General features: G+C 46.2%; 2 protein-coding genes across 2 annotated transcripts in view; both read left to right on the top strand.

The window, feature by feature from the left end:
* The first annotated feature begins 598 nt into the window (after positions 1-598).
* Positions 599-2,325, top strand: LOC125944388 (uncharacterized). Its single transcript, XM_049664809.1, has 2 exons — positions 599-869; positions 1,982-2,325. The coding sequence occupies exons 1-2, from the start codon at positions 599-601 to the stop codon at positions 2,191-2,193; spliced, it is 483 nt and encodes a 160-aa protein (XP_049520766.1). The 3' UTR covers positions 2,194-2,325.
* A 4,006-nt stretch (positions 2,326-6,331) lies between these two features.
* The window catches only part of LOC119444946 (uncharacterized), a 69,139-nt gene continuing 49,560 nt past the window's right edge, over positions 6,332-25,910 (top strand). The window contains exons 1-5 of the mRNA XM_037709284.2: positions 6,332-6,421; positions 11,239-11,282; positions 12,779-12,906; positions 16,286-16,354; positions 19,188-19,376. Coding sequence (XP_037565212.2) covers positions 11,239-11,282; positions 12,779-12,906; positions 16,286-16,354; positions 19,188-19,376 — 430 coding nt within the window. The 5' untranslated portion in view covers positions 6,332-6,421. The remainder of the gene's footprint in view (positions 6,422-11,238; positions 11,283-12,778; positions 12,907-16,285; positions 16,355-19,187; positions 19,377-25,910) is intronic.

The following is a 25,910-nucleotide window of genomic DNA, read 5'->3' as shown; positions in this document are numbered from 1 at the left end:
ATACACCTAGGTGACGCCATTTGCAAAAATGGTGGAGAGAAACTGGTAGAGAGCAAGAGGTAGACTGTTTGACCAGCTTCATGTACAAGGGGTCTAAATATGAGCACTGATTAAAGTAGGAGTGATTCCTTCGTAAGTATCATAAAACCGCGTCTCGAAAATATCATTTAACTCACAACAATTAATAATAATAAATTTATGGGAGGGAGAGATAAAATATGCACTGGAAGGGAGAGCCGCTCTTCCGGGTAAGAATAAACCACTGAGTTTGGTGGTGGTGGCGGTAGTGAGGGAGGGGGTGGGTGGCGGGTGGGGGTGGATAAAGAAAGGAATGATTTAGGGGCTTGAGGTTTCAGACAAAGGGGTTCCAAGAAGGAGCGCCACCGGAGGTAAGAGTGGCCTCTTTCGAATGTGTCATGAAAGCTTTTATAAACGACGACCCCGACATCCAAGGTCAAACCACCTGATTGGTTGGTGGAGTGAGAGAGGGAAAGGGAGAAGGCACCCCTTGCCTCTCGGGTGACCGGAGATTTCATTCCGCTCCTGACTTCGTTCGGTACTGACGTGCACCGCAGTCGTTGCACCGAGCAAGGAGGCCATGCTAGCTACACCGGGACCGGTACCCGCCACGGGAAGTGACATCACCACTGGTCAACCGACATCAACTCGAAAATCACGGCGAGTGCGTTTCACCCTGCCCAGTGGCCGCGTGGTGTGCCCGAGGATAGTGGAGCTGGCTGCACGAGACACGGTCATCCTGGCTACGGGCGCTGCAGTGGCCTACAAGCGGGCTTCACCCGGCGACGCTGCTCCCGAACCCGGCCCTTCGTCAGGACCCGTAGCCCAGAAACGCATCGTCTACCGTGGAGGTGAGAACTTTTTGCATTTCTGCGTTTCCGGCTGTATTTGCTGCTGCTGTGATATGTTTAGGGCTTCCTTTATTCGCGTGTATTGTAATTTGTTGCTGGACGAGCAAATCATAATGTGGATGCATCAGTTATTATGCTTTAAGAAAATTACGTCGCCTTCGAGTTGGAGAAAACCAACGGTATAAGTTCGCAGCAGCCTCGAGAAAGTGTACATTATTTTTGTGTGGTTCCTAATTAGTAGATTTGTAATATTTATAAAAAATTTAAATATTGTACTCTGCAATGTCTTTAAATATATTACTGTGCAATGTTTGTGGTGCGCATATCTCGCGTGGCTCTTTTTACCACATTTAAAAGAAATCCCCCGAAATATAAAAATAAGCTTTCTGCTTGCGTGCCGCCGCTGTGTTCATCTCAAACATGCGGTGAACGAACTAAAATTTAGTAGTGTAAGAACTGAGTAGGTTGGTGTAGCATACTTCAATAGTCCAATGTTTCTTTCGTTATTCTCTGCGGGTTTCGTCTAAGCACTGGTCTCCCACAACTTGAAGAAATTTTTTTTCTGTACTGCCACATTTATATCCGCAATATGGCATGTGGAATTTCTTCAATGTCGATCTTCCATTGCAGCCCATGTTCGGGTTAAGTTCACATTAGGTGGAAATGTGTAGCTTCTCACGCTGCGATCTTTTATGTCATAGCATTGGCATTCTGCTTAACGCTCTCACAAAAGGTTTGCACAAACGCGAGGCTTTCTCGACCCCAACAATATTAACAGTCTGCTTTACGGATGCAATAGCCTGGGAAGCATAGAGCGCACAATGCCGTTGAAGCGCCGTTTTGGAGGGCAGCGCTGCTTCGACTCGCAAGCACCACGTCGCCTTGTTTTTAAGCGAAGCTTTATAAGGCTCACAAGTGTCGGCGGTGGTGGATGCATTTTGACAGTGATAGAAACCTAATTCGGCTAATAAAATTGTTTCCTTCTCTGTTGTTTCTTGATTCTTCTGTTCGATTCCTGTGCTTTGCGAATTGTATGTTGCCGTATTGACTGATATTAGTCGCTTCTTTGAGAATCCTAACCATCTGCCTCCCATTTCATCTGCTATGCGCAGGTATTCCTCTCAAGCGCTACAAGCGATGCCATCGGATCGACAACGCTGCTGGTGGGGATAGCATCAGGAGTGGCGCCGAGACATCGTCACGTGATGACAAGCTGAATGTCAACCACGACCTGGTGTCTTCTGCCAACAGTGCCGCAACGTTGCATCATTCTACCGCGGATGACGGGTTCATGGAGGAGATCATGGCGATGGCCGAAGACTAGCGCGACAAGAAATGAACATTCTATCGATATTGAATGAGAGGACTGTAAATGCACCAAATTTTGTACATGTGACAAGTGCGCGAATGTGAAAATGGTCACATCACACCTGGATTTATTAGTTCGTTTATTGTTTTATTTGTTGTATATGGACCAATAAATTCACGCTTTTATTCACATTAAACAGTGTCATGCGGTTTCTGTTTATTATTTTAGCAATTCACAGCATGCCAAACTCAGCCGTGTTTAGGTGGTGTACTAATTGTCTCCATTACACCAGAAATATACGCCTTGGAACAGTACATTTAACTGTGTCTATGTATGGAGAGGCCTTCGTCCTGCCGTGGACAAAAATGGAGGCTGATGATGATGATGTGTGTTTCATTTCTCTATACTGTTTGTAGCAATAATATGCTAAGCCAACTCGTACAACTGAGATATTCAATGAGCTCATTAAGCCTTACTTTTCAATCTTGCGGTGGATCAAATGTATTGACAGCGTGCGCATCTCGTCGACATTCATTGGAAATAGTGAAGCAGTCCTGCCATTTGAAATACAGGTTTTACATGACCGGCAAGAGAAAATGACATGTTTACACAATACAAATGATTACGACATGACTATAACCGACTGTCTTGTGACAGTCGGTTATAGTACTTCGCCAGCGCAGGGAGAGTAGCTCGACTTTGCGCCCTGGAATATAAAGCATTCCTTATAGCTGATGGTATTTGACGACAGGCGTATTTCTGATTCCGTGATCACAGTTGTTATCTTGATTTCTACTTGTGTCCCAACTGTTGAAAGGCAGGAGGGTGACAGGCACTTTTTTCCAATTAGCTGTGTTTTACTCAGACTTACTTGATTTGCTTACGACGCCACGGCTGATGGCATATGAAATAAAACACTTCACTTGCTTCACGATTTCAGCTGGCGTAATTATGCCGTCTTAAGCTACGAAGATGTATTTATGAACGATAATTTCCATAAGTCATTTATGCAGCTTCACCTCCAAAAATAATCGCCGGCAAATTTGTAACAATAATATGACGATGGCAAAGGACATAAAAAATAAGTTGATCACAAGAAAAGAAAGGCTCTGAGGTCGGACTTGCGAAAGAACAAAAAAAGCATACACTTGACCATTGGTTCTAATGCGAAGCATTATATAGAAAGCACTCGGCAAGGTCACTGTAAACGTTTTGTTCCACCTAAAAATTAGATTTCCGCTTACAAATCCATCCAAAAATAGTAAATTACGACCTACCTACAACCTACAGACTTGATAGGGACGTACTGTAATTTGAATGTACGAGAAAACAAAATTCTGTTACGTGGAAACTCAAGCACACATCTCCTTTCCAGCATTTCTGCCTGCAACAACAGCGGAGCGCTCTAGTAGGTTACTTGCGAAAACCCCATCCAGATGGCGCTCGCCTACTCGGCAGCGTAAAACGGTAGCGTCGTTCAGAGGCGAAGGTGAAAAAAAAAAAGAAAACTGCAGTGGCCGGAATACTTGTACATCTACATCTAAGCCTCACCAGCATTCAGGGATCTTTGAATGCTAAAGCATCCTCCAAATTTTGGACACCCGTGCGCCTCGGGGCAACAGCAAACAATTAATAAAAAAATGTCCTAGGGCCTTCACATTTTGATATGACGTCTTATATTGCCTCAGTATAAAATGTCTTCCCAGCAATGCATTTGTGTTTAAAAGTGAAGTCGACTGGAAGGGATAAGTGTGAGCTTGGTCTTTGTAAGCTGGCTTTCCCACGTTGTGTGTTGCAGTGAAGCCTACTCACAGAGAAAAATGCCATGCGAACGGGGCCCGATAACGCTATCGCGTTCCACTCCTAAAGGCGAAGCTTAAGCGTTCTCCAATTTTCTCGTGTCAGCTCGAAAGGCGACGCTCGCAAACGCATGAACACGCCAAGGCAGAACGTTGTGTAGAAGAGGAATATGTCTTATAAGCCACGTCTAAAAACATAAATTTAACAGAAGCGTATCGTATCTACTTGGCTACTGCTAGACATGGCAACAGTTGCAGACAAACTGAAAACATGCAACTTCAAGGTATGGTGCGGTACGTTTACGCTATTTTGGAATTTATAAACAGCATGCAAGTTTGTCCATGCGGACAAATGGCGCAGGACATGAAGACGCAAAGCCGCATTAAAGAAACTTAGGTGACAGCCGTAGGAATATTCGGTGCATTTTTCAGCACGACACTGCAAACAGTTCCACACGAAAGTGAGAGTGCTAAGTTTCGAACGTGGCTCATGGCTGTGCCAGCTTGCTGGACCAGCAGGATGCGCATTCATACGAACGTTGCGAATTCTTCCTTTGTGGCAGTTCGTAGGGTGGTAACATTTGCACATGCTGCGGCACCACAAAGACTAAACGTTATGCAGCCGTCCAGTGCATCGACAGTTGTACAGTCAGCCGCAAAAGATTACGGGATGCGGTTTCCCCTGCAAATGTGGATATACTGCACTGTTAAGACATGACATTTCATATCTAATTAATCACTGTGTAGGTGACGAAGGCTACTATATGCTGGAACATTTAGTTTGAGGCTGTGTGACCACGCTTCGCGAGAATTCAACTTCTTGGCAGATGCTGCGTCCTGTAAACGTTTGCGGTTGACGGTACCACGAGAGTCTGTGTGAGGCGGTAACAGTGCAAGCCTTCTTACTGGCTACGAACGATGGATCACAACAACGTCGTCTCTGTGCGTTCTGCCCTGTGAAATAATTGACACCACTAAAAGTGGACGAGGGTGCCAATCGGCCTGTAACTCAGACCCTTACACCCTTTTTGGATATAAGAGTGCCAGTTGTATAGAACAATTTACAGCCTAATTCGCTTTTAAGGGCGCCAATTATTTTACAGTATGTGTACTGCGCATAGGCAAACATAGGGCTGCGCCCGAGATAATGAAATAAGCCCGCGAATACAGGAAAAGTACCCCACGACTGGCCGCTCGAGGCGCTCTGCGTGTATTCGCGGGATTCTTTCACGCTCGGAAAAACACCTTTATGTAGCACGTATTGAGCAACAGAAAACTATATCTGCAGTTTTTCATGTTGCTCGACAATTTTCTCTTTGACACCTTTAATCTAATTATGATATTTGAGATGTTGAATAATAAATCAAGACTAATAATCTAATCAGGCGGAATGTAAAAAAATAATGATCTGAGTATCTCCAAGCGATGGCAAGCAATATTACATTGTTTCTCTCCAGCTAATTGGTGTTTGCATATTTTTAAATGTTGGTGCACGATTGTTGGGACACCCTGTGTAGCTCTAAAACGTCCTCCAATCGCTTTCTCTCTGTTTAATTAGCCGACTCAACTTCAACATTTCGGCATAATTTTTTTTTCACCGCTTCACAATCATTCACGCGTGTTCCCATTTATAGCAGCCAAAGCGCGTGTGCGGGTGCTACACAACACCGTCAATAATTGCAGACAATGATACTAGATCATAATGGGGGATTGACTAAGAAGCTGGCGGTAGAACATTGTTGTTGTTGTTGTCGTTGTTGTTGTTGTTCTTCTTCTTCTTCTTCGTTGTCTGAGCGCTCGTGGTGCATAGCAGCAGTGGAAGGCTGACCATGAATGTTTGGTAAAAAAAAAGAAACAAGGAAGAAGCTATTTAACAATTTGAAAGTTTCAACCCAATCATAAAAAATATTGGAAGCGGAAGAAACTAAAAAAACACACGATCAACACAACACACTGAAATAACAAAAAAAGAAGACCATATATCTGGCCCGGTAGTTGGATTACACTCAGGCAATTAGAGAACAGGGTAAGCGCTTCTTCCTCGTTGCGATGGCGCTTTTCGATAACGTTGTTGTTGTTGTTTTGAGGCAACAACAACAACGTTCTCCGTGCGTCCCTCTTGCGACGTTAATGCTCTAAGTGTTCTCGTATTCGACGTTCTCGGCATTTTAATTCCCCCTTTTTCTTTGAGCTTCCCGTTTATTCTCGTTTCCTTGCGCTGTCCGTGTTATGCGCGCAGTTTGCTTCGTTCATTTAACGAAGATGACCGTCCGGGTCCCCCGCCCTCGGAGGCCACGAACGCGTGACTCGAGCGTGAAGAGGCAGCGAAGAAGCAGAAGAAGCTCGAGGCCCGCTCTAGCGCGTGGTCCCGCACCTCGTTCCAGGAGCTCGACCCTTCGGCGGTTCAGATCTCTCCGCGTCGGCACCTCAGAAATATCGCCAAGGTGAGCCCGCCAAGGGCGTTTCTCTTCTTTAGGCGAGACATTAGCGATGAATACCGCGAAGGTCGAGCCTCCAGCTGTGAAAAGCTGTGTTTGTGCTCTTTTACAGTGAAGTTGTTAAGGGCTAGGCTCCAGGAGATCGCGTCCGTGTAGTAGACCGACCAGCGTGTACAACAATTTCGGTTCCATGTGCGCGGCGGTTTCTCACCAGTTGTGCCTTAGCACAGGTGTCAAAACGCATGACGGATGACCCATTCTTATACCCCTCGCCACCGGCGATGCCTTTTTCACAAGTGTCGCGATACTCGGTGACGGCACGTCCCACCAATCGTTGTGCCCCTTTGTCTCATGACGTAGAAATCGCGCTGTTATCAGCAGTGGCCCTTTGGACTCGCTATGGGACAGAGCTCGTTTAACCACATCTTCCAAGATCCTGACGATGCCGTGCAGTGTGCTGCGGTTATGGACGCTGTGGCGCATATGCTAGTCTATGACGATAGGGCGGAGTTGGCGCAGCAAACGCACTACTTCGCCATCGCGCTGGGCGAAAATAAGACGCTGGTGTCCTTGCTCTTTGACGAACACGCCGAAGACGCTCAATATAGTAAATAATGATGCATATCTGTATATAAATTCACTATAGCAATATTCACTATAGCAGACCCATCATTGTCACGGCTTCGCTGGCTTACATCTTTGCAGTATAGTGGAAGGGTTCTGAATTTTTTTCACACCTATCTTCGCGTTCTGTCTTTGCTGCGGAAGAGCTTAAAAAGAGAAACCTAATGACAGCACGTTTGGTGAAAGCCATTGTATAACAGTCATTACGGGTAATGAACTCGCCGGTGATAGGTAATGAGAGAGAGAAAAAAATTTTTTCCTGAATTATCTTGTTACTGCATTAGCTGAGCATATCAATGGATACTATTAACTTTATACTGGTTCAAACCTGTTATATGTGGTGAGGTAAGTTGCAACTGTAGTAGGTGAAGTCCAAATTGAGGCTATCCAATGCCACGCCGAAGGCTCGGTTCCGTAGCGTCACCGTGACGTCATGGCACTGTCTATTCTTCTCATACCCGGGCTCCTTTTCGGCGTACGAGAAGCTTGATAATTTTCCACAGTTTATCCTTAATTCCTAATTTTAAACTGAAGTGCCCTTTGCCGATGATAAAAAATCTGAAGCCGTGTAAACGCTGCCAAAGTCCATCACGCTGCGGTGAGCAAGTACACGGTAACCTCAAAACGGCGCCGGCATTCGGTCTTGCACTACTCACTGCTGAGATCGTTGGACAGGTTTTACTTTGGTTCGCGCCTTTCCCACCGCTAGAACGATTCAAGCTTTCACTCGGGATTTTTTTTCTGGCAGATCAAACCTGCTCTCGCCTTTGTGTTATTACATCAAAGCCCAATTTAGTAGTACAGTTTAAATTATTGTTCACCTTCGCGGTACCTGTATGCGTATAGGTTGGCAGAATAAGCCGGCACTCACTCACGCTCGCTCCCGAATATTTTTCCAGGCTAGGTACTCACTCAGTCACGTGTACTCACACTCGTCGATACTCTCATGTTCCTACCACGCCCACGCATATACTGACGACAACACTCGCTCGCTTTCATTGTCTCTTTGATTGACACTTACAGGCACCAACCAGTGGTTACATCGACGTCCACAATACCACTCACCGACACTCGCTCGCTCATACACTCCCTTACCCTCACGCTCGCTGGCGGTCAGCCACGTTCCTTCTCACGTTCACTTCAAGTCACCGCTCTCCAACTTCCGTCCATACTGTCGATCGTTAACTGGCACGCGCTCTTGTTCATATTCACGTCTATTCAAACTCACTGGCACTCACTCTCGTTCATACTCCTGTCGACACATGCCGTTCGTCATTCGCGAATGCTCCGTCACGCGCCTGTGAATCAGTATAGGCAGCGATTACGAGTCCGTGTCGATATATGCCGTTTAGAACACTGCGTAGCCATTCCTTCCTGGAAGAAGAGCCGCCGTCATTAGCTGTGACACATATGTAATCGGCGTTTCAGCTAATTTTTGCAAATATTTGATGTGCGCAATACGCGAACGCGGCCCAGACACTTGTGTTTCTCTGTCCCCTTATGTTAAATGAGGCTAATTGTTAAACCACATAATCGAATAATTATGAACGGTAACATCAATTTATCGTAAACCATTACGTGTAGAGCGTATTCAGAAACAACCCAGCTGCTTCTGTCAATGAAGAAAGCTGACCTGGTTTTAATTTCTCTGAACTGAAAAAAAAGTGTCACGTAGCAAGGAACAAGTGCGCAAAATGCGAAATGATGGTACTGTAATCTTCATCGCTTATGGGCGGGCACTTGAGGCCGTCAGTGACGTAGGCGGAGTCGTAGTGCCATGCGAGATACCAGCGAAGTGGGAATGACTGACAACTCGGGAGGCCGTCAGTAATTCACACCACTGCCGACCAAGGAGAGGTTGAGGAGGTTGCGGTGGTGGCTAGAGTGATGCATAGTTTGCTACAATAATTACTATAGGTAACTGCTGCGTTGCGATCGTTCAGCCATCGTGAAAATGATCGTTTAGTGCGGGAATTTGTATTGTCTTCAACCTTGTGACTTCAGATGTCGCTATGGCTACATTTACTATGCTTTACCTGCCTTTATTCGCCTAAGGTTTGAAGGAATTGTATTTTCGCACAATCACTGCACATTGTCTCGTTTATAAGGCAATATGTTTTTGTAAATCACCACATTGTAGAATCTCACGAAACTGTTTGGAAGGCGTAATAAATAAGTTTCTCGCCACTACATCTACTGACCATCATTGCTTGTTAGCTGAATCGCCATGCTAGCAGCTACCGCAAACACCAGCGCCCGAGTTATATCTAGTTATTCTATTACTCAATTCCATGTCGCAATGCGTCTGAAAAGGTAGGTGACGCCTCGGGAGAGGCGTTTGCGGTTATGGCCTTTTTGTACGTTCACTGTGCATGTAACGTTGATTGTTCATTCTAAGTTTTTTTTTTTTTTTTGGGGGGGGGGGGGGGGGGAGGGGAGCTAATATCGCCACACTGAAGCGCGTCGTTACGCGCTAATTTCTTGCGGTGTCGCGCGCGTGCCCTTGTCCTCGGAGGAATTGTACTTACGATTATAGTTTCATGAAAACAGTTTGATTGGATGTTTCTCACTGTGGTCGATATTTTGTTGATGGTTTCATGTTTAAACTCTAGGTAAAGAGTAAAGTAATTTAGCTTCGTGAAAGGGACCGACAACCAATGTTTATTGTACCAGTTATTTTTAGTGCAATGAAAGTTTACCAGTCATAGTGTTGAATCCTACAGCGGCACGCGGAAAACGATGTGGAACATTTTTTTTTCTCAGAATTTCTTCGATCTCCAGTGAGGATGTATAGCCATTGACTGAAATCATGCGGGAAACGGCGATAGCTGAGCGCTACAGCGATTACACGCCGGTATTAGTGGGCAGCTGACGACAAGTGCGGTCGTATCAAGGAGAAATTATTATTTTGCTTATCAAGCCGACGTTACTGCGATTAAAGTTTTCCGAAGTGTTGAAATATGCTTACGGTAGGTAATACCTACGTGCTTTCGTGTTTCCATGTGTAACACCATTAACAAGTCAAGGATGTTCTTTAGCAAAGCCAAGTTCTCTAAAGTAAAATGACGCTTTTGCACGTTATATGCAGTTGCGCGTGTAGCCGTATCCACGCGTGCGCATTTGATTTCCAAAGCGTCTAGAAGACCTGAGCGAGCTGAAACAAAGGATTTAAGCTCGTGTGCAATCTCAGATGTTAGCGCGCGTACAAGTGGAATCACGTGCGTTGCCATGCATTGACGGACGCAAGCGCCGCTCGCTAGCGTGGACGTGTCTTACTTCGTAATACGCAGCCAACTTGCTATTGGTCACCTTCCTCTTGAGTAACTCAAACTACATATAGTATGAGTTGATGTAGTTAACAATATTGAATTGACGAACATTTAATATATAGCTTAAATTGCAACGTCCTCAATGGAGAAGCAGTAGAGCATATATTAGAATATTCGTATAACTTCCTTCTGCACTGACATCATCCGCGGTTAATTTTTTTCGGGCTACAAAGAAAGCGTGAGAGATTTGAAAAAAAAAAAAACACACTATACTAGGCGCTGGCGATCAGCGGCATTAATGCCCTCGGATATGCAACCAACGAGTGACTTACGCTGCACGCAGACCGAAAGCATCAGCAGGCCTTAAGCAACACAAATGGATCGAATACAGTGGTGTTGACTTCCACTTTTGCCCAGACATCGAGTCGGATAAAAGCAACGAAATAACTAGAGTCATGGGAAATGCTTTTTGAATTTGTCAGTATTCTTGCGGTCGACAGCGTAAAGGGCGAGGGAGTTTCGGCGGAGGATTTTGATCAATCGGAGACAACGGATTTGGCCATCGCCTATCGTTTTGCCTTTCAGCCTATTGTCAGGCGATTGGGTCAGCGTGAAGAATCGCTCATTCGTCGGTTGCACGTTTGGGAGCATTACTATCACTTCCGCCGAAGCGCCTAGTCCCCTGGTACTTGTTCACCCTAGTCGATGTCCTCTTGCGCGTACGTTTTGCCTTTGTGTTAGACATCTATGTGTTTAATAACACATAGAGCCCTCAAACCTACACTCAAACAGCCTTGCGAGTCGTGCCGTCCATTCGCTGCCAGAGACAGCAGCAAGTGAGCGTCATTTACGACGGCAGCATCCGCCGAAGTATTCCCATATCCCAAAGCCTGTGCCGTTGTTGCTAACTGCACTTCGCTTCTTTTACAGATGGGTGACAAATCTGAGATGTCGATGTCGGTCCAGAGCGCCTGGTAAAGTATTTATTGTCGACTCTCTACTATTTCTTCAGCATGGTGCGGGTGTAGCACTGCGGAAGGTGCCACAGGGGGCATAGATATTCTCAACACTCGGAACAACAGGTGACAGGTGTATTGTAGATCGTCCCTCACCCTTTAGGCTTTGCCTGCTCTCCTAAACGTAGGAGAACGTCCCAAAAAAGTGTGGCTGTCGCCCACTACATGGTCAGACAAAAGTGTCAGCATCGTGCTAATCCGCACGCGATATTTAAGAATAGGCCTCGATAAACCGATGACAAACTGACAGGCAACTGACAGGCAACTGATGAAGCTGACAGGCAACCCATATGTACCTGCAAGTATTCCATATATATAATGAAACTTTGCCAATTACGCGCTTTATTCCGTTTTGACACACAATCCTGAAATGATTCAATAGTTTATTCACTGGCTCTATACACTATCTTAATTGCGCCACTTGGACACATATTCTGCCTTCAGAATTATTCGGACATTTCTTTGCAACATCAACCACCGTTGATTCTTGTATTCAGACGTCATTGAAGGTTTATGCCCACCCGAATGCACGCGCTCGCGCTTCCCACTTCTCTAGCAACTTACTCACCTCAGATTTGAATAGTTGCGCTTTATTACCCCCGTAACTATGTGCATGCACGTGCCATGCTACTTATGAGTCTCATTTCAACTTGCTTGCGCGTGCCGCTTTCTTTTAAACTACCGCTCCTCTGATTGGCAGGAAATCTTAATGCTCTGATTAGACAATCACTGAATCGATCAGAACAACACATATTACGATAAAAAAATTATTGTACCGACTGTGTGCAGTAGGGGCCTTAATTTTTTTTATTTCTACAAATATTGTCCAAAGTAGCCAGCTTGAATCCATAAATCAGCATCCAAAACATAATTACAGTTTGGTAAACTGCATCTGTTGAAATATAACTAGCAGAAAGATTGTATGGGAGCTTACATCTTAAGGGGCATTGCTAAAAGGATTCTGAAAATTTTGCAGGAGTCTCCCTCACAAATCACGGGTATATTACAAGTGATGTACGTATATACGGCAGTTTTGTCCCCTTTAGATTTCTCTATAGGTGTAATTATAGAATTGCGATTTCGTTTTTCATTGGTGAGTTGGTTTTAAATTTCATACGTAAATGGGATGATGCTTTGCGATTTTCAATAATTTTTCAACACAAATGGCCCAAATAAAGATTTGCTGCATACAGTAGGTATATTGCAATTTTCTTATTTTTAAAAGGGGCAAAAGCGTCTTACTGGAGAACCCACCTGATTGCTAAAAATAAAAGGCAATTCGTCATGCAGTCGATTTCTCGCGATGGTGCCCCGAATTCGAGACTTCGTTTTTAAGAATTGACCTGCGAAATTTTTTTCTCGATCTGAGCGATTGCATATGCATCGTTAAGAAATATTTGGAAACGAGTACATAACGTATGGCTATGTCTGAGCGTGTGTTCTGTTCGCTACAGGGAGGATCTGGTGGTCGAAAACCCGAACCGCCGGAAGCTCGAGGCGTGCCTGGTCACCACAATCATGGTTGTAGTTGTGTGCATCATGGGCCTGCTGCTCTTCGTGGTCATCGAGCTTCAACCTGCTGGTGAGTAATGTGCTCTTTGTCTCCTGAAACATGTAATATGACAGGAAGCCTGGTAATTGAAAGGCTGGCCTTAACATCACGTGACCGACCTAAAAAGAGAAGTCGGTGAAGCCAACGTTTCCACAAGTGAATTTGTGTTCGCTAGGGCAAGAACTGGCGAAGTCCTATTTTGAAATTTGGGCCCCTGCGCACCCTCCCTCTGGATCCGCCAGTGCCTGTGCCACAGTTCACGCAGAACATGGGACATATGATGCTTACTCATATACTGCTTGTTTTGTCAGCATACACGAGCTACATAACCCCGTTTTCCGATACTAGCATTCAGATCATATATAAACTTTCTGTATATATCGGCAAATATGTCCGCCGAGATACCGAATGACCCAGATGCAGACAGAAGCTACCTGCAGCAGCCACGCAAAACCCGGGATGTTGGGCAAGAAAGATTCTGCTGAAGAAAACTGCGAGGTTGCGTAGTTGGCGTCTAGGTAGTATAATGGCTGAGACATTTTTTGTAGTATATAAATGCTATAAATCATTGTTATATTCGTCCGAAACGGATATTATATTCATGTTTTCCTTGTGTAGATGCTCTATTCTGGCATACATGAAAGGTAAATTTTGTCTCCTATAAGTATTGGCCACTCGAAATTCCATTTCATCCCGTTAAATCTGGCGGACGATAGAATCATTGTATTAGGTATAGGTATAATGTTTGTACACAACATGAACAAGAAAAAAAAAGCGTATTAGCAAAGTTCTCAGCGAGCATTGATATATACTAAGTTGTTCCTTTTTGATGTTCGCGAGCGTATTCCGCCTCTGATCGAATGACGCAGTTTCTGCTTATTGCGAGCGATTTCGTATCTGTCTTTATTAGATCCTTGAGTAAATTTTCCATCCCGATGTCATTGTCCTTTAGGTGTTCAGACCTAAATTCTCGTCTTCATGAAGTACTTTTGCAATGTTTGCAAAAGTGTCACTCTCGTACGTTTTCACTTTCCGCAATGTGGTCAGAAGCAAAACTGCAACTTTAAATTTATAACCACAGTTCAGCGCTGTGACCAGTAACGCCGAACACGCTTTGACCACCTTTCCTGTTTGTTTTTTGAATGATTCAGCCACCTCCCAGAATGTACGCTGTAATCTTGGCAGAAATTTAGGTTGTAACCAGGGAAAATATACATTTGGACAACTAATGTTCTCTCTCCGATTTCAGGGTGTTCTTTTGGGAGGCATTATTATTTTTCCTTCTGAAAACACCATCAGCTAAGTCGCCCGCATTCAATTGGTCCTATCTTTGGTCAAACCTTGCCAAACGCGGTTGTAACCTCAGCGAGCCGCAGTGCGCTCAGCCAGAGGACTCGTCGCGACACCCCGCTGGGGCCCTGGTATCCATATACATGCAACTGTAGTGCGCATGCGCAGCATTTCCTTTGTGCACGGCATGGCTTTGTGGGCGCGCCCACGCTCCAGTCTGAACGTGCAACGTGGTGCGGGCCCACTTTCTCATGCACCAGCTTGAGCGACGGATAGTCGCCACATACAACTTCATACTTTGAAGCGCTATCGATAGCTCAATACGAGGCGAAGTCTGCCAAGACCGTCTAACATGGAGCGGCCAGGACCGCGTGCTGGCAAGCGTGCGTGTGGTCCGACCTTAAGGTGCGCGTGGTTCGAGGCTTATTGAGCGTTCAAAACTAGTCTTAATTAGCGAGACCCGACGGTTACAACACCAATAAGCAGGATGGCCAAAGTTTAATCCCTACGCGGGCGGCCGCGGCCGAGCGTGAGCCGCGGATAGCCGGCTTCTTCCGGAAGTACGTAATTATCACCGAAATTCGAAAGCAGATTTTTGCGTGCTTCAGCCTGTTTATTAAAGTTTCTCAATAAATATGCACAGTAACAGTAGGAATAAGTGTACTGATCCAGACACCCTTCTTGATGGTTGTCAGCTATTGGTACACAACATGAACAGCCACTTATGGGAATCTGTGATATTACGAAATAAAGTGTCCAGGAAAGAGTGAGGACTAGGCTTGTGCTGAAGAGAAATCGTTTGAGAAAAAGGTGACTTCGCGCTCCGCTTGCGAGCTCCAGGCATCGCGCACGGGTACAATATTTGGCTGAGATGTTCACCGCAGCGCATGTAATCCGTGCACTGTGTTTTTTTTACCAAACCCGAGAGGTGGTTCAGTACATCTTTAAAATATCCCGTGGTTTGGCTGTAGCACCAGGGATCTCGTGCCTCAGCAGCCGAGCGTCTTAACCATTTGCCTACGTGCACAGGCCTTGAACGCATGAATAAATTTGAACCGTATGCATGAATCGCTCGTAAAGAAAGAGAAAAGTGCAGTTGAAGTGACGTAAAGTCTCGTAGCCGTTTCTCGTAAAAGTGCAGAGGCGCTTACGTAACGGCGGGTCTGCATGTAGCGAACAAAGGCATAGCGAGCGCAGTTGGGGTGACGTAGAGTCGCGTCATATGAAATGCTTCATATCAACTTTGGTTATGATCGTAGATGTCTTCTGCCATCAGCTTTTATATTCTGTTGAGTAGTTGGAACCATCAACTATAAATATAATGTCCGTAAATAAATGGTGGGTAACAGGAACAGCTGGAGGAGTCAGCTATAGTATGAGATCTACAAATACTGAGGAGACGAGGGCATCGCATGCACACACTTAACAAGAAAAACAAAGAAACAAAAAAAAAGGCTTAGGCATTACAAATAACATACGAATATAAAATTTTCTACGAACAGATATGTTTATCCGTGCGAATTGTTAACGTGTGTAGGCGTCACCGTCTGAAAGAGGGGCCAATCATCACACGTTGCTGCCTTATAGTACAAAACGTGCAAACACCCGGCTGTTGCCTCACGAACGTCGTTCGTGAAGCGTTGTTCTGACCGCGTACCTCTGCCCCCGGAATACTAGAACCTCGAACAACTCGAATTACCGGAAAGTCTTGCTTTTAATATTCCTGTTCAAACTACATTGAGTGTAGTAGGCTTACCATAACATTGAGGGCCGTTTGAATTAGGATGAATGGTCCACCGTTCGACTCCAATTATCCCGAGCTCACTACTTGCCCAGCGTAGGTGTATTTGTGCTACCTTCCTTTCGCATATAAAGCAACACAGGTCACGTATGATACGGACCCACAAAATGCCGCACACGCATGCAAGTGTGTGTGTGTGTGTGTGTTAAGTATGCGATTCGATGCGCATACGCTCAAAAGCGCGTACCTTCTTGTAAACAACACAAACAAGCACGTGCGTGTGGTGTGAACATTAGACGAAGCACCCGGCACACTTTCGATGAAGTGGGCCATGTTCACCTTCCTTGATGCGTTGATTCACGCTCTCGATTCTCGCAGACAACCTGAAGAGGGTTCAGAGAAGACCGAACGTCGTTGACTGCAACAACGGCACGTGCCCAGAATTTGGTGAGTACTGCCACTGTCTTACCTCTGCAGCAGGGGACATGCGAAGCTCCGTGAGGCGGCTTTCCCGCACACGGACGTCAGTTGCGCAACAAGGGCATCCCAGTTGAAGTGTTGCACAATCTTGGAGTTTTCATTTTTTTTAAATATTTTGTACTGCCTGTCATACCGTAGTAATCGTTGTCCGTAAACCTTTCCTTTGACCAATGAGCACGCTCAATTCGCATAATTATAATAATGCGATGTGCTCTATAATAATGTAATGTACGCAGTACATAGAACTTGAATTGAGGGCGGCAGAAATGGTGCCGCTGGTTCGTGTACGCAAGGCAACGCGTACTGATGGCCCTTTTCCAATTTCTGGTACGACGAACTTGCGACGGAGGTATGCGTCACTTACGCTGCATATCAATACGCATAATTAGCTAATTAAGAAAACTTCGCTAATTATCTTTTCAACAATTTCCTTGAGCGCCGCACCAGCGCCTCCTCTATTTTTTTCAATGCCAGTGCAATCGCCCGCTCCGCAACGGGAGCTGCTGGTCCGCTTTAGTTCAGTGAGTTGCCGCGATGTGACGCTACCCACAGGTATACGATTGCTTGCGTCATGCTACGACGGTTGCGTCACGCGTGCGTCTGAGCCAATGAGCGAGCGCCGCGGCCGTTCCGGAGGAGATGCGGTAGACGCTTCACGCGGATGTCAGGATTACTTCCTCCGACTTCCGTCGTAAGGCGCCACCCAGAAGGTACTCTCCCCCACGACCGTAAAGCAGGCGCGAGCGCTAGCCGACGGGAGAGAGTAGGAAAGGGTAATCGGAGAGGGTGGTGAACCGTTGGATCGGCCGTATCTGGCTGGCATTGAAAAAATAGAGGAAGCGCTGGGCGCACATACCGCTACAGAGGAATTGAAGTCATGGCAGTGATTTCACAAGACACATCACTTGAACGCATTTTGGAACTAGCATCAGTTTTGAGATAAGCGCAGTCAAATTGCCGCAATAATGCACAGGTGCTCCATCCACTTTATTGACTAAGCGCTTTTTTATACGCTGGAACTCAAAACCTACTCGAACGCCAATGCATTTCGTCGCAAATTTATTTATTCCTATCTCGAAACTCGGGTCCTCCAACTCAGGAATTCGTTCCAAGTGGATATGACTTCTAAAGTCACCAGATATAATTATGAATCACAATACATTGCGTAAAGTCATTAGTTTTAAACTTAATTAGCAAAATTGTAATAATTAGTCATACATTCTTTCATTTGCAGTGCGAATAATGTCTCCCTCTAAGAGTAATCTTGCTCAAGCAGTAGAACTGTGGTACATATCACGGATGACTTTTAAAAATTGTGTGAACGATAACATAAAACACCCGGATATATATATACTAGAACTATATATACACAGACACGCACGCACGCACGCACGCACACACACACATGGTAAGAGCATCGCATGCGTAATGCGAAGACGTGGATTCGTACCCCACCTGCGGCCAGTTGTTTTTCATCCACTCTCATTTCTTTTTATTTATAATTTCTTGATTAATTTAAGAACAAGTAATTTCCCCTATGCTGTTCTTGGATGTCATGGTTTGTTGGGCCCCTCGGACTCCTTATCTTCTCGTTCATATATATACTGTATATATGAACGAGAAGAAAGGAAACCAAGGGGTCCGATGTTTATTAGTCTTATCACAAGAAGCCAACAATCACTGACACCAAGTGTGTAAATATATATATATATATATATATATATATATACACCACGTGACCGGCTTCCCACACTTCGCATACACACACGCTTTTTGACTTTGACACTCCTAAGGATAACGCATTAAAACACGGCTGTTTTAGGCCGGGAGCGTGGCATAAACAAATCTAGCGCAACTGACAAATTCACGAGTGATGACGTGGAACACAGCTCAATGACATATTGCACCAAAAAACGTAACTGAGCCATCAACATGACAACCTGTACTTTCCTAAGCTATTGCCAATAAATACAACAAGAAACGATGAGCGAGTGACAGAAATCTTGATGTAATACAGCGGTCGAAAGCGCGTGTCAGTGTGTCTCGGAAACTTGGAAAACAGTTTCTAGCACTGCCTCTTATTCTGCGCCAGTGCTCGCTTCATTTGGACAAAGCGTAATGAGCTCGAAAAGGATAGATATGCGACAATTACAAGGTTTTTGAAGCTCTCGCCATAGCTTTGTGCCGTTCACGCAATCATTGTCAGTGTCAATAACGCCCAAACAGCATCTTGCGCTGCGCCACACCGGCGGCGTGCGCTTCCGTTGTAAACAGATGCCGCGGAGGTCGGCTGAGGCAACCAATGAATGAGTCCCCACGTGACCAAGCACGGCGGCACCCACAGGAGCGCAGTGGAAATCGCGTTGGCAGGGAGCTTGGGTTCCTGGTGGCTACGCTTTCTGCCGCTTCTGTCTTTCTGCCGGAAAAGTCTGAAAGAATGATTAGGCGTTGCTTCATTCTAGTATTTAAGGGTTGTAACATTTCCCCATTTTTTTTAGTTGCAGTGGTTCGCGATGCTCCCGAATGCCAGAATTTGTGAGGACACTCGCAGTGTCAGCGGAAGTATGAAAATTGCGTGGCCATAACCGTGTTTTCTGTTTTCAGTTTCCTCGCGTATAACAACCCGTCTGCAGTAGTTTAATACGAGCAATGTGGTGGTCATAGCAGTCCACGATCGGTCCCTTCTCCTTGCTTTTAATTATTTATATTATTGTATTTTGTTGAGCTTCTCTTTCTCGTTTACATGGCACTGCGCAAAAATGTTACACGCGCACACCTAACGGTATGTCTCCTGCCCCAGCACACCGAGTGTTGGGCTGGATCAACTTCCAGGTGAAGCCTTGCGAAGACTTTCACATGTGGGTGTGTCAGGGACGCCTTACGGACTCCCCCGAGGATGCTTTCCAGCAAGACGCCCAACGATCCGGCACGTACGCCGCCAACGCTCACTTCTACAACCTGCTCATGAGAAACTACCATTACGAAGAGAGTAAGTTCCATCACTTCCTCTTTACGCCTGTGTATAAATACTCTACAGCGCTTTATTTATCAAACTTATTTCGAGGAGTACTCACTTCATTTGTACCTCTTTTATTTTTATTTTATTTTTTTTTTTTGCTTTTTGATGTAGCTGTCAGCTCCATATTTATCGTATAAGATGCCGGCATTCCTCGAGAGCACCGCAAATAATGACCGCACCTATTATACGACCCGATCAAAACGCGCGTGGCTTCGGTCATGAGAAAGAAGACTCAAGTCGTCGAGACCGGACGTGGCGGTCACGTGGTAATGCGAACTTAAATAGGCGGCCATTGGTCCCGATGCAGTGGGATTGAAGGCCGTGCAATTGGCCCCTTCCATTTGCTCGCTCCTCTTGGAAACGGAGGGGGACACGATGTCCCCATCAGTGCCCCGCCGAGGGCTGAACGCACTCTGCTTTTGGTGACGTGTCCATAATGTGTGTGTACGCGTCGGTGTCATCTGGTACCACGAGATCGCCACAACAAGTTTTCATGACGTGACAAGTTTCATTTGCTCAGCTTGGAAGTCGCGCTGTCTTGGTGCGTGCTTTTAAACCGGCGGCAATAAAAGGGAACGTAATTGCATCTTGCACTGTCGGGGAATTCAGGCTCCATAGCGTAACTACTGGGTCTACCGCCATCCAATAAAGTTATAAAAACGATGCAAAACATTTGTTAGTACTTTTTTAACGGTTGGTGGGGGTCTCATTTAGTTTCGAACAGCACCAAGGACCATAAGTTACAGAATGTTCGAAAAAGGCCCAGGTTGCTAATATTGGGATTCGTGACGCCACATGGCTCGGTTCGAAAGTTTTAGCGTTTTGACGCATCATCATCACCCCATTTATGTCCACTGCAAGACGAAGGCCTTTTGACGCCAATGGTGGCGACACGAAAGTGCCTTTGGGAACCCAGAAATTTACATTAGAAACACAATAAACAGTACGCCGACCAAACTGACGCTGTCGACAAAGGTATAAAAATTTCAGCTAAAGCCTTGTTTCAAGCATTCCGTGTGGATACCGAAACGTCTACCCGCTTCGACAACGCCATTTTGGCCCGCGTTCAGCTTATCGTGTTTCTAATAATAATCTACTTTCTGACCAGACGAGATGTCGCCCATTTATTGATTTGACCCTGAACATCATTGTTGGTCTCCACTGATTTGCGCGTATGCTGCGTTAGTATTACTGCAATCGCAACCCATCGAGGGGTTTTTTCAAGGACTGTACAGTACGAAATATTTGTGAGAGTGTTAGCTTGTCGACACTATGCCTCATTCATTCACCATATGGCGTTTCAGGGGGAGTTCTTGAAAGATTATCTAAAAAAAGAGAACGCAGGTGGCGTGTGGCGAGTTCTTCAAGAATATGTCAAAAGTGAAAGGCCTAAATAGGTGAGAATTTGTACAGCACGGGAGTGACGCAGCAGCAGCTTATGCTTCATCTGACATATAGCCACCGTTTCAGTGCTGGCAAAGAAATTACTCGCGCCTTTTATTTTTTCACGACATAAAACTTATATTTTCGATGTTTCGGCTGGTTCCCGGTCGAAATATCAAAAATAAGTTTGTTTTTCAACCTGGATTTCTTCAGATATATATAATATATAAAATGTTACGGGGAAACAGAAGTAAGAAATATATTTACAGGGTATTTACAGTAACTGTAGCGGCTGAAAAGATCGTAGTGGACCCGCCGTGGTTGCTCAGTGGTTATGGTGTTAGGCTGCTGGGCACGAGGTCGCGGGATCGAATCCCGACCATGGCGGCCGCATTTCGATGGGGACGAAATGCAGAAAACACCCGTGTACTTAGAGTTAGGTGCACTTTAAGGAACCCCACGTGGTCTAAATTAATCCGGAGTCCCCCACTACGGCATGCCTCATATTCAGATGGTGATTTTGGCACGTAAACCCCCATAATTTAAGATCATAGTTAACTGGCGAAGTTAAGAGCGTCGTCTTCTGCAACCCGGTGCTGGTTAGGAGGTGGTCGAATGATACGGCTTAAGACGCGCGACATCGTCTACGTCAGAGTGAGGCTGAGCCACGGTGGGGTCAAGAGGGGCGATTTAGCAGGTGAGGTCGGTTACTTGACGCAAAAGCGCGGTAAGGGTCAGAGTAGCGTGAATGTAACTTCTCCAAATGGCCGACGCGTCGCCACGGTGACCAAATGAGAACCAGGGCGCCCGGTGTGTAGTGGGCGTCACGATGGCGGGTGTCATATAAGAACCGCTGATTTTCCTGCGAGTCCACAAGTCGACGTCGGGCAAGTTCAAACATGCGAAGGGAACGGTCGGGCGTCGTTGAAGTCAGCCGTTAAATAAGGTCTTTTAAGGAGGCGTCCCGGCGTTGTTCCGCTCCGATATCGCGAAAGCACTCAGAGAGAATGCTGACAGGTATGCCGGCCGCAGAAACGTCAGGTGGGTCGACAGGATCGCGCGACAAGCAGTCCGCATCTTGATGTAACCGGCGGTTTTGCATACAACTGAGTAGTTGTATTCTTGAAGGTGCAGAGCCCAGTGGCTAAGGCGGCTAGGAGGATCTTTAAGGGAAGAAAGCCAACACAGAGCGTGGTGATCAGTGATAACTGAATTGCAGGCCGTAGAAATAGGGCTGGAATTTACCCACTGCCCTAAACGAGAGCCAAGCACTCGCGCGCATTGTGATAGAATATTTTGTTCTCAGCAGGGCAAAGAAGGCGGCTGACGTAAGCAATAACACGTTCTTGCCCTTGTTGTTTCTGGGCCAGGATAGCTCCAATACCGATGTCCACTGGCACAGGTACGGACTTCTGTTGGAGCCGATGCATCAAAGTGAGCAAGAATGGGAGGGGAAGTAAACAGTCAGATCAGCTCGGTGAAAGCCCCAGCTGGCGCACGGTCCCAAATGAAGGCAGCTGAGTAAGAGGGCATGCAACGTCCGCAAAACTTCGGCAAGACCGAAGGAAGTAGGAGCAGAGGCCCAAGAAGTTGCGAACGTCCTTGGCGTACGGGGGCACGGGAAAGTCCTTCACTGCCCGTATTTTGTCTTCATCAGGGTGTGCACCAGAAGAATCGACAAGATGTCCGAGAACAGAAATTTCACGACGATCGAAGTGGCATTTGGATAAATTGAGTTGCAGCTCCGTCTGACGGAAAACAGATAGGACCTTTGATGGGCGTTCGAGTTGCGTCGCAAAAGTCGGAGAAAAAACGATCACATCATCCAGGTAGCAGAGGCCGATGGACCACTCGAAACAGTGTAGGAGGGCGTCCATCATTCGTTCAAATGTGGCCGGAGCATTACATAACCCAAATTTAAGGCATTAGTTTGAATTGATAAAGGCCGTAGGCAGTAATAAAAGCCGTCTTCTCAGGGTCTATGTCGTCGACAGCAATTTGGCAGTACCCGGAGCGAAGATCTATGACCGAAAAATATTGTGCTCTATGGAGGCAATCCAGAGTATCGTCAATGCGTGGTAGGGGATAGACGTCGTTGTTTGTTACCTTGTTTAGGTGCCGATATTCCTCACAAAATCGCGAACTGTTTTTATTTTTTTAAGCTAGTACAACAGGGAATGCTCATGGGCAGCAGGAAGGTTCAAGGATGTTACGAGAAAGCATCTTACGAACTTCGTGTTGGATGATGTCTCGCTCACTAGGAGAGACGCAGTAGGGTCGCCGATGGATCGGGCTCACATCCCTGGTGTTAATTCGATGTTTGTAAACAGATGTTTGTCCTAGAGGATGGTCTCCAAGGTCGAAGATATCCCAGTACGAAGCAAGGAGGCAACGTAGTTCATGGGCACGCTGGGGCGGAAGGTCGGGAGCAATCATTTTCATTAAGGCATTCAAATTTGAAGGGGCAGAAGGCGCAGGAAGAGTTGCACACGAGGAGTTGTCAGAAGTTAAAGCCGAAATGTGGTAGTCTCAGGCCGGCGCGTTTTGCGCAAGTGATATGCCGCTCCGGAGAACTTGTGCATAAAGTCCAAAGTTCTCTAGCGGAAGAAAGCATGCGTTGTCCGTAATGATAATGATGGTGTGAGGAAACGCGACGTTATGCGAGAGCAGGATATCCGGATTAGGGGATACGCTGTAGTCACCGTCTGGAATGGGCGGAACGGGTGAAACACCTATGTAGGAACGGCAAGGTGAGGGAGGCGAATATGCTCTGTGGAACATAACGGGATCGGAGCACTATCGGGGGGATCAGTAGCAACATGTAGAGCGAGTTGCACAACACCAGCAGAAAACAATCTTTCAAGGCGGAATGGGCTGGGAGAAAGTCAAGTCCCATGATTAGTTCGTGAGGGCAGTGTTCCAGAACATAGAATAAAACAGAAGCATTGCAGACCGGCGACACTCATACGCGCTGGACACATTCCAATAACGGCCGGCGTTCGCCCGTCGGTGACTCGGAGCACAGATGACGGGGCAGGAGTGAGGACTTTCTTGAGACGATGGCGAAGCTGAGCATTCATCACAGATACGTGCGCGCCAGTGTCAATCAAAGCCGTAACAGGTATACCATTCATGCACGTTCACTTTGATGAGGTTCCGATGTGTGGGCAGGGTCAGATGAGGATTTTGGCGTCGGGTCCGTATAGCAGCAATATATAGCATCACGTGGCTCAATGTTACTGAATTGCGCACTGCGAGTGGGTACTTTTTGTGCGATGCCCCCATGCCCGTCTTTGCCGCTCGGCCATCAGATTGACATTGTGGAAAATTCGTATGAAATACGTTATTCAATGAACTTTGGGTTCTGCGTGTCAAAACCACATTTTGGTTATGAGGTCCGCCGCAGTGGGGAGACTCTGCATTAATTTTGACCACCAGGTGGTCTTTAACGTGCCCCAATGCATGGGACACGGGCGTTTTTGCATTTCGCCCCTATCGAAATGCGGCCGCCGCGGCCGGGATTCGATCCCGCGACCTTGTGCTTAGCAGCGCCACACCATAACCGATAAGCCACCGTCGCTGGTGAATGCCTTCTTCAAGCCTACATCTCGAGCCACCGAGGAAGGAAGCACAAAAGGGAGCAACGCCTGACGGGGCCCTCCCACCTGGCACGACAGTTGCACACAATCTCTGGCAGCGAAACCGAAATGTTAATGTAGTATATTTCGGCAAAATATATTGATATGCACGATGATAAAACGGATAAAGATAAGACTGCAAGCACGCATACAGATCAGAAAACGTATACTCAATATGAACTGAAATACGCATACATCATTATAAAAGAAAGCGAAATACTAAACACTAGAAATTACTGGGACAATGATGTTTTCCATGAGATTTATGACTTACACAATACGCGATAACTAACACTTATTCTCGCTTTAATAGGTTTTTCAGGTTGCGGTGTCTAGATATACCTTCCATATATGTGTTGTAATTTAAATGACTTCTGATCTGGTAATGCAGCGATCGGTAAGACAGGTGACCGCGCTGGTCCAGTCATTGGTGCGCGGGGCGCGGCCGCGCGCGCCCTCTCTTTGAAGTGCTCTGAGGCGGGTGCAAAGACTACATGGAGCAAGATGGCCTGTGGCTTAACGTGCGCTGTGTACTCGCGTGACTAGTTGGCGTTGAACTTAGCAGCACTAAGCGATCGTCCACCGCTACTGCCGATGTTCGTCACACCAGCGTCATACATGAATGCGAATGTCAGGGCTTATCGAGTGAGATCTGTTCATGTTTGCATGTGCGCGTGTGACACCATGGTTGTTATTTTAGTTAGTAAGCGAATTACATGGCCGATAAAGCTACTATCTAATCGCAATCAATGCTTCACCTTTCGGACAGTACTGCGACACTTTTTAAAAAATAAAACTAGTGATTGTAAGTTTTTTAAGTACGGAGAGCTTTAGGGGCCCGGGATGTCGTCCCACGTCGGAGGGTGTCAACACAAGGTCTACGTAGGACATCAAATTCTCATAAGATTCCCCCAAAAAAGGATAACATTGAACCAAATAAGTATAAAATAACATAAAAGAAGGGAAACATCATGAATTAACGCATCCATTAACCCAAATGAATAAAAACTCCATCGAAAGCGTCAAGCTGATACCGAAACTATACTCAAAAGAGGGCGCCTCAGCCTCACAAGTGGAAAGATTCCGCTAGGGCGCGCTGAAAGAGAGCCGTTCCAGAGCTTCTGGACGCTCTTTCCCGCCATGGACGCCAGCAGCAAGCACGCTCGGAGCGACAGCAGGTGCTCGCCCCTGAAAGACAGCGCCGATGCAGGGCTGATCAAGCGGTGCGCGCCCGAGAAGCTGAAGTTGCTCGCCAACGCAGGCAAGCTAATCCCAACATCGGGAAAATAATAGCTAAACACAAGATTAACACAGGATGAAACAAGATAAACACAAGGAAAACACCGGCGAATCACTGTTCCGCACTTCCCCAGCTTTCACGTTGAGTGGAACTGCATTACGCCGAGTTTACCATTGCATTACCGCCGAGCTTTTTTTCTTGTGTTGTGCTGCCCCAGACTAAAGAGCAATAATGTAGGTATGA

This window comes from Dermacentor silvarum, chromosome 3, assembly GCF_013339745.2.
Source record: "Dermacentor silvarum isolate Dsil-2018 chromosome 3, BIME_Dsil_1.4, whole genome shotgun sequence".
NCBI classification, from domain to species: domain Eukaryota; kingdom Metazoa; phylum Arthropoda; class Arachnida; order Ixodida; family Ixodidae; genus Dermacentor; species Dermacentor silvarum.
This window is presented reverse-complemented; position numbering and strand designations above follow the sequence as displayed.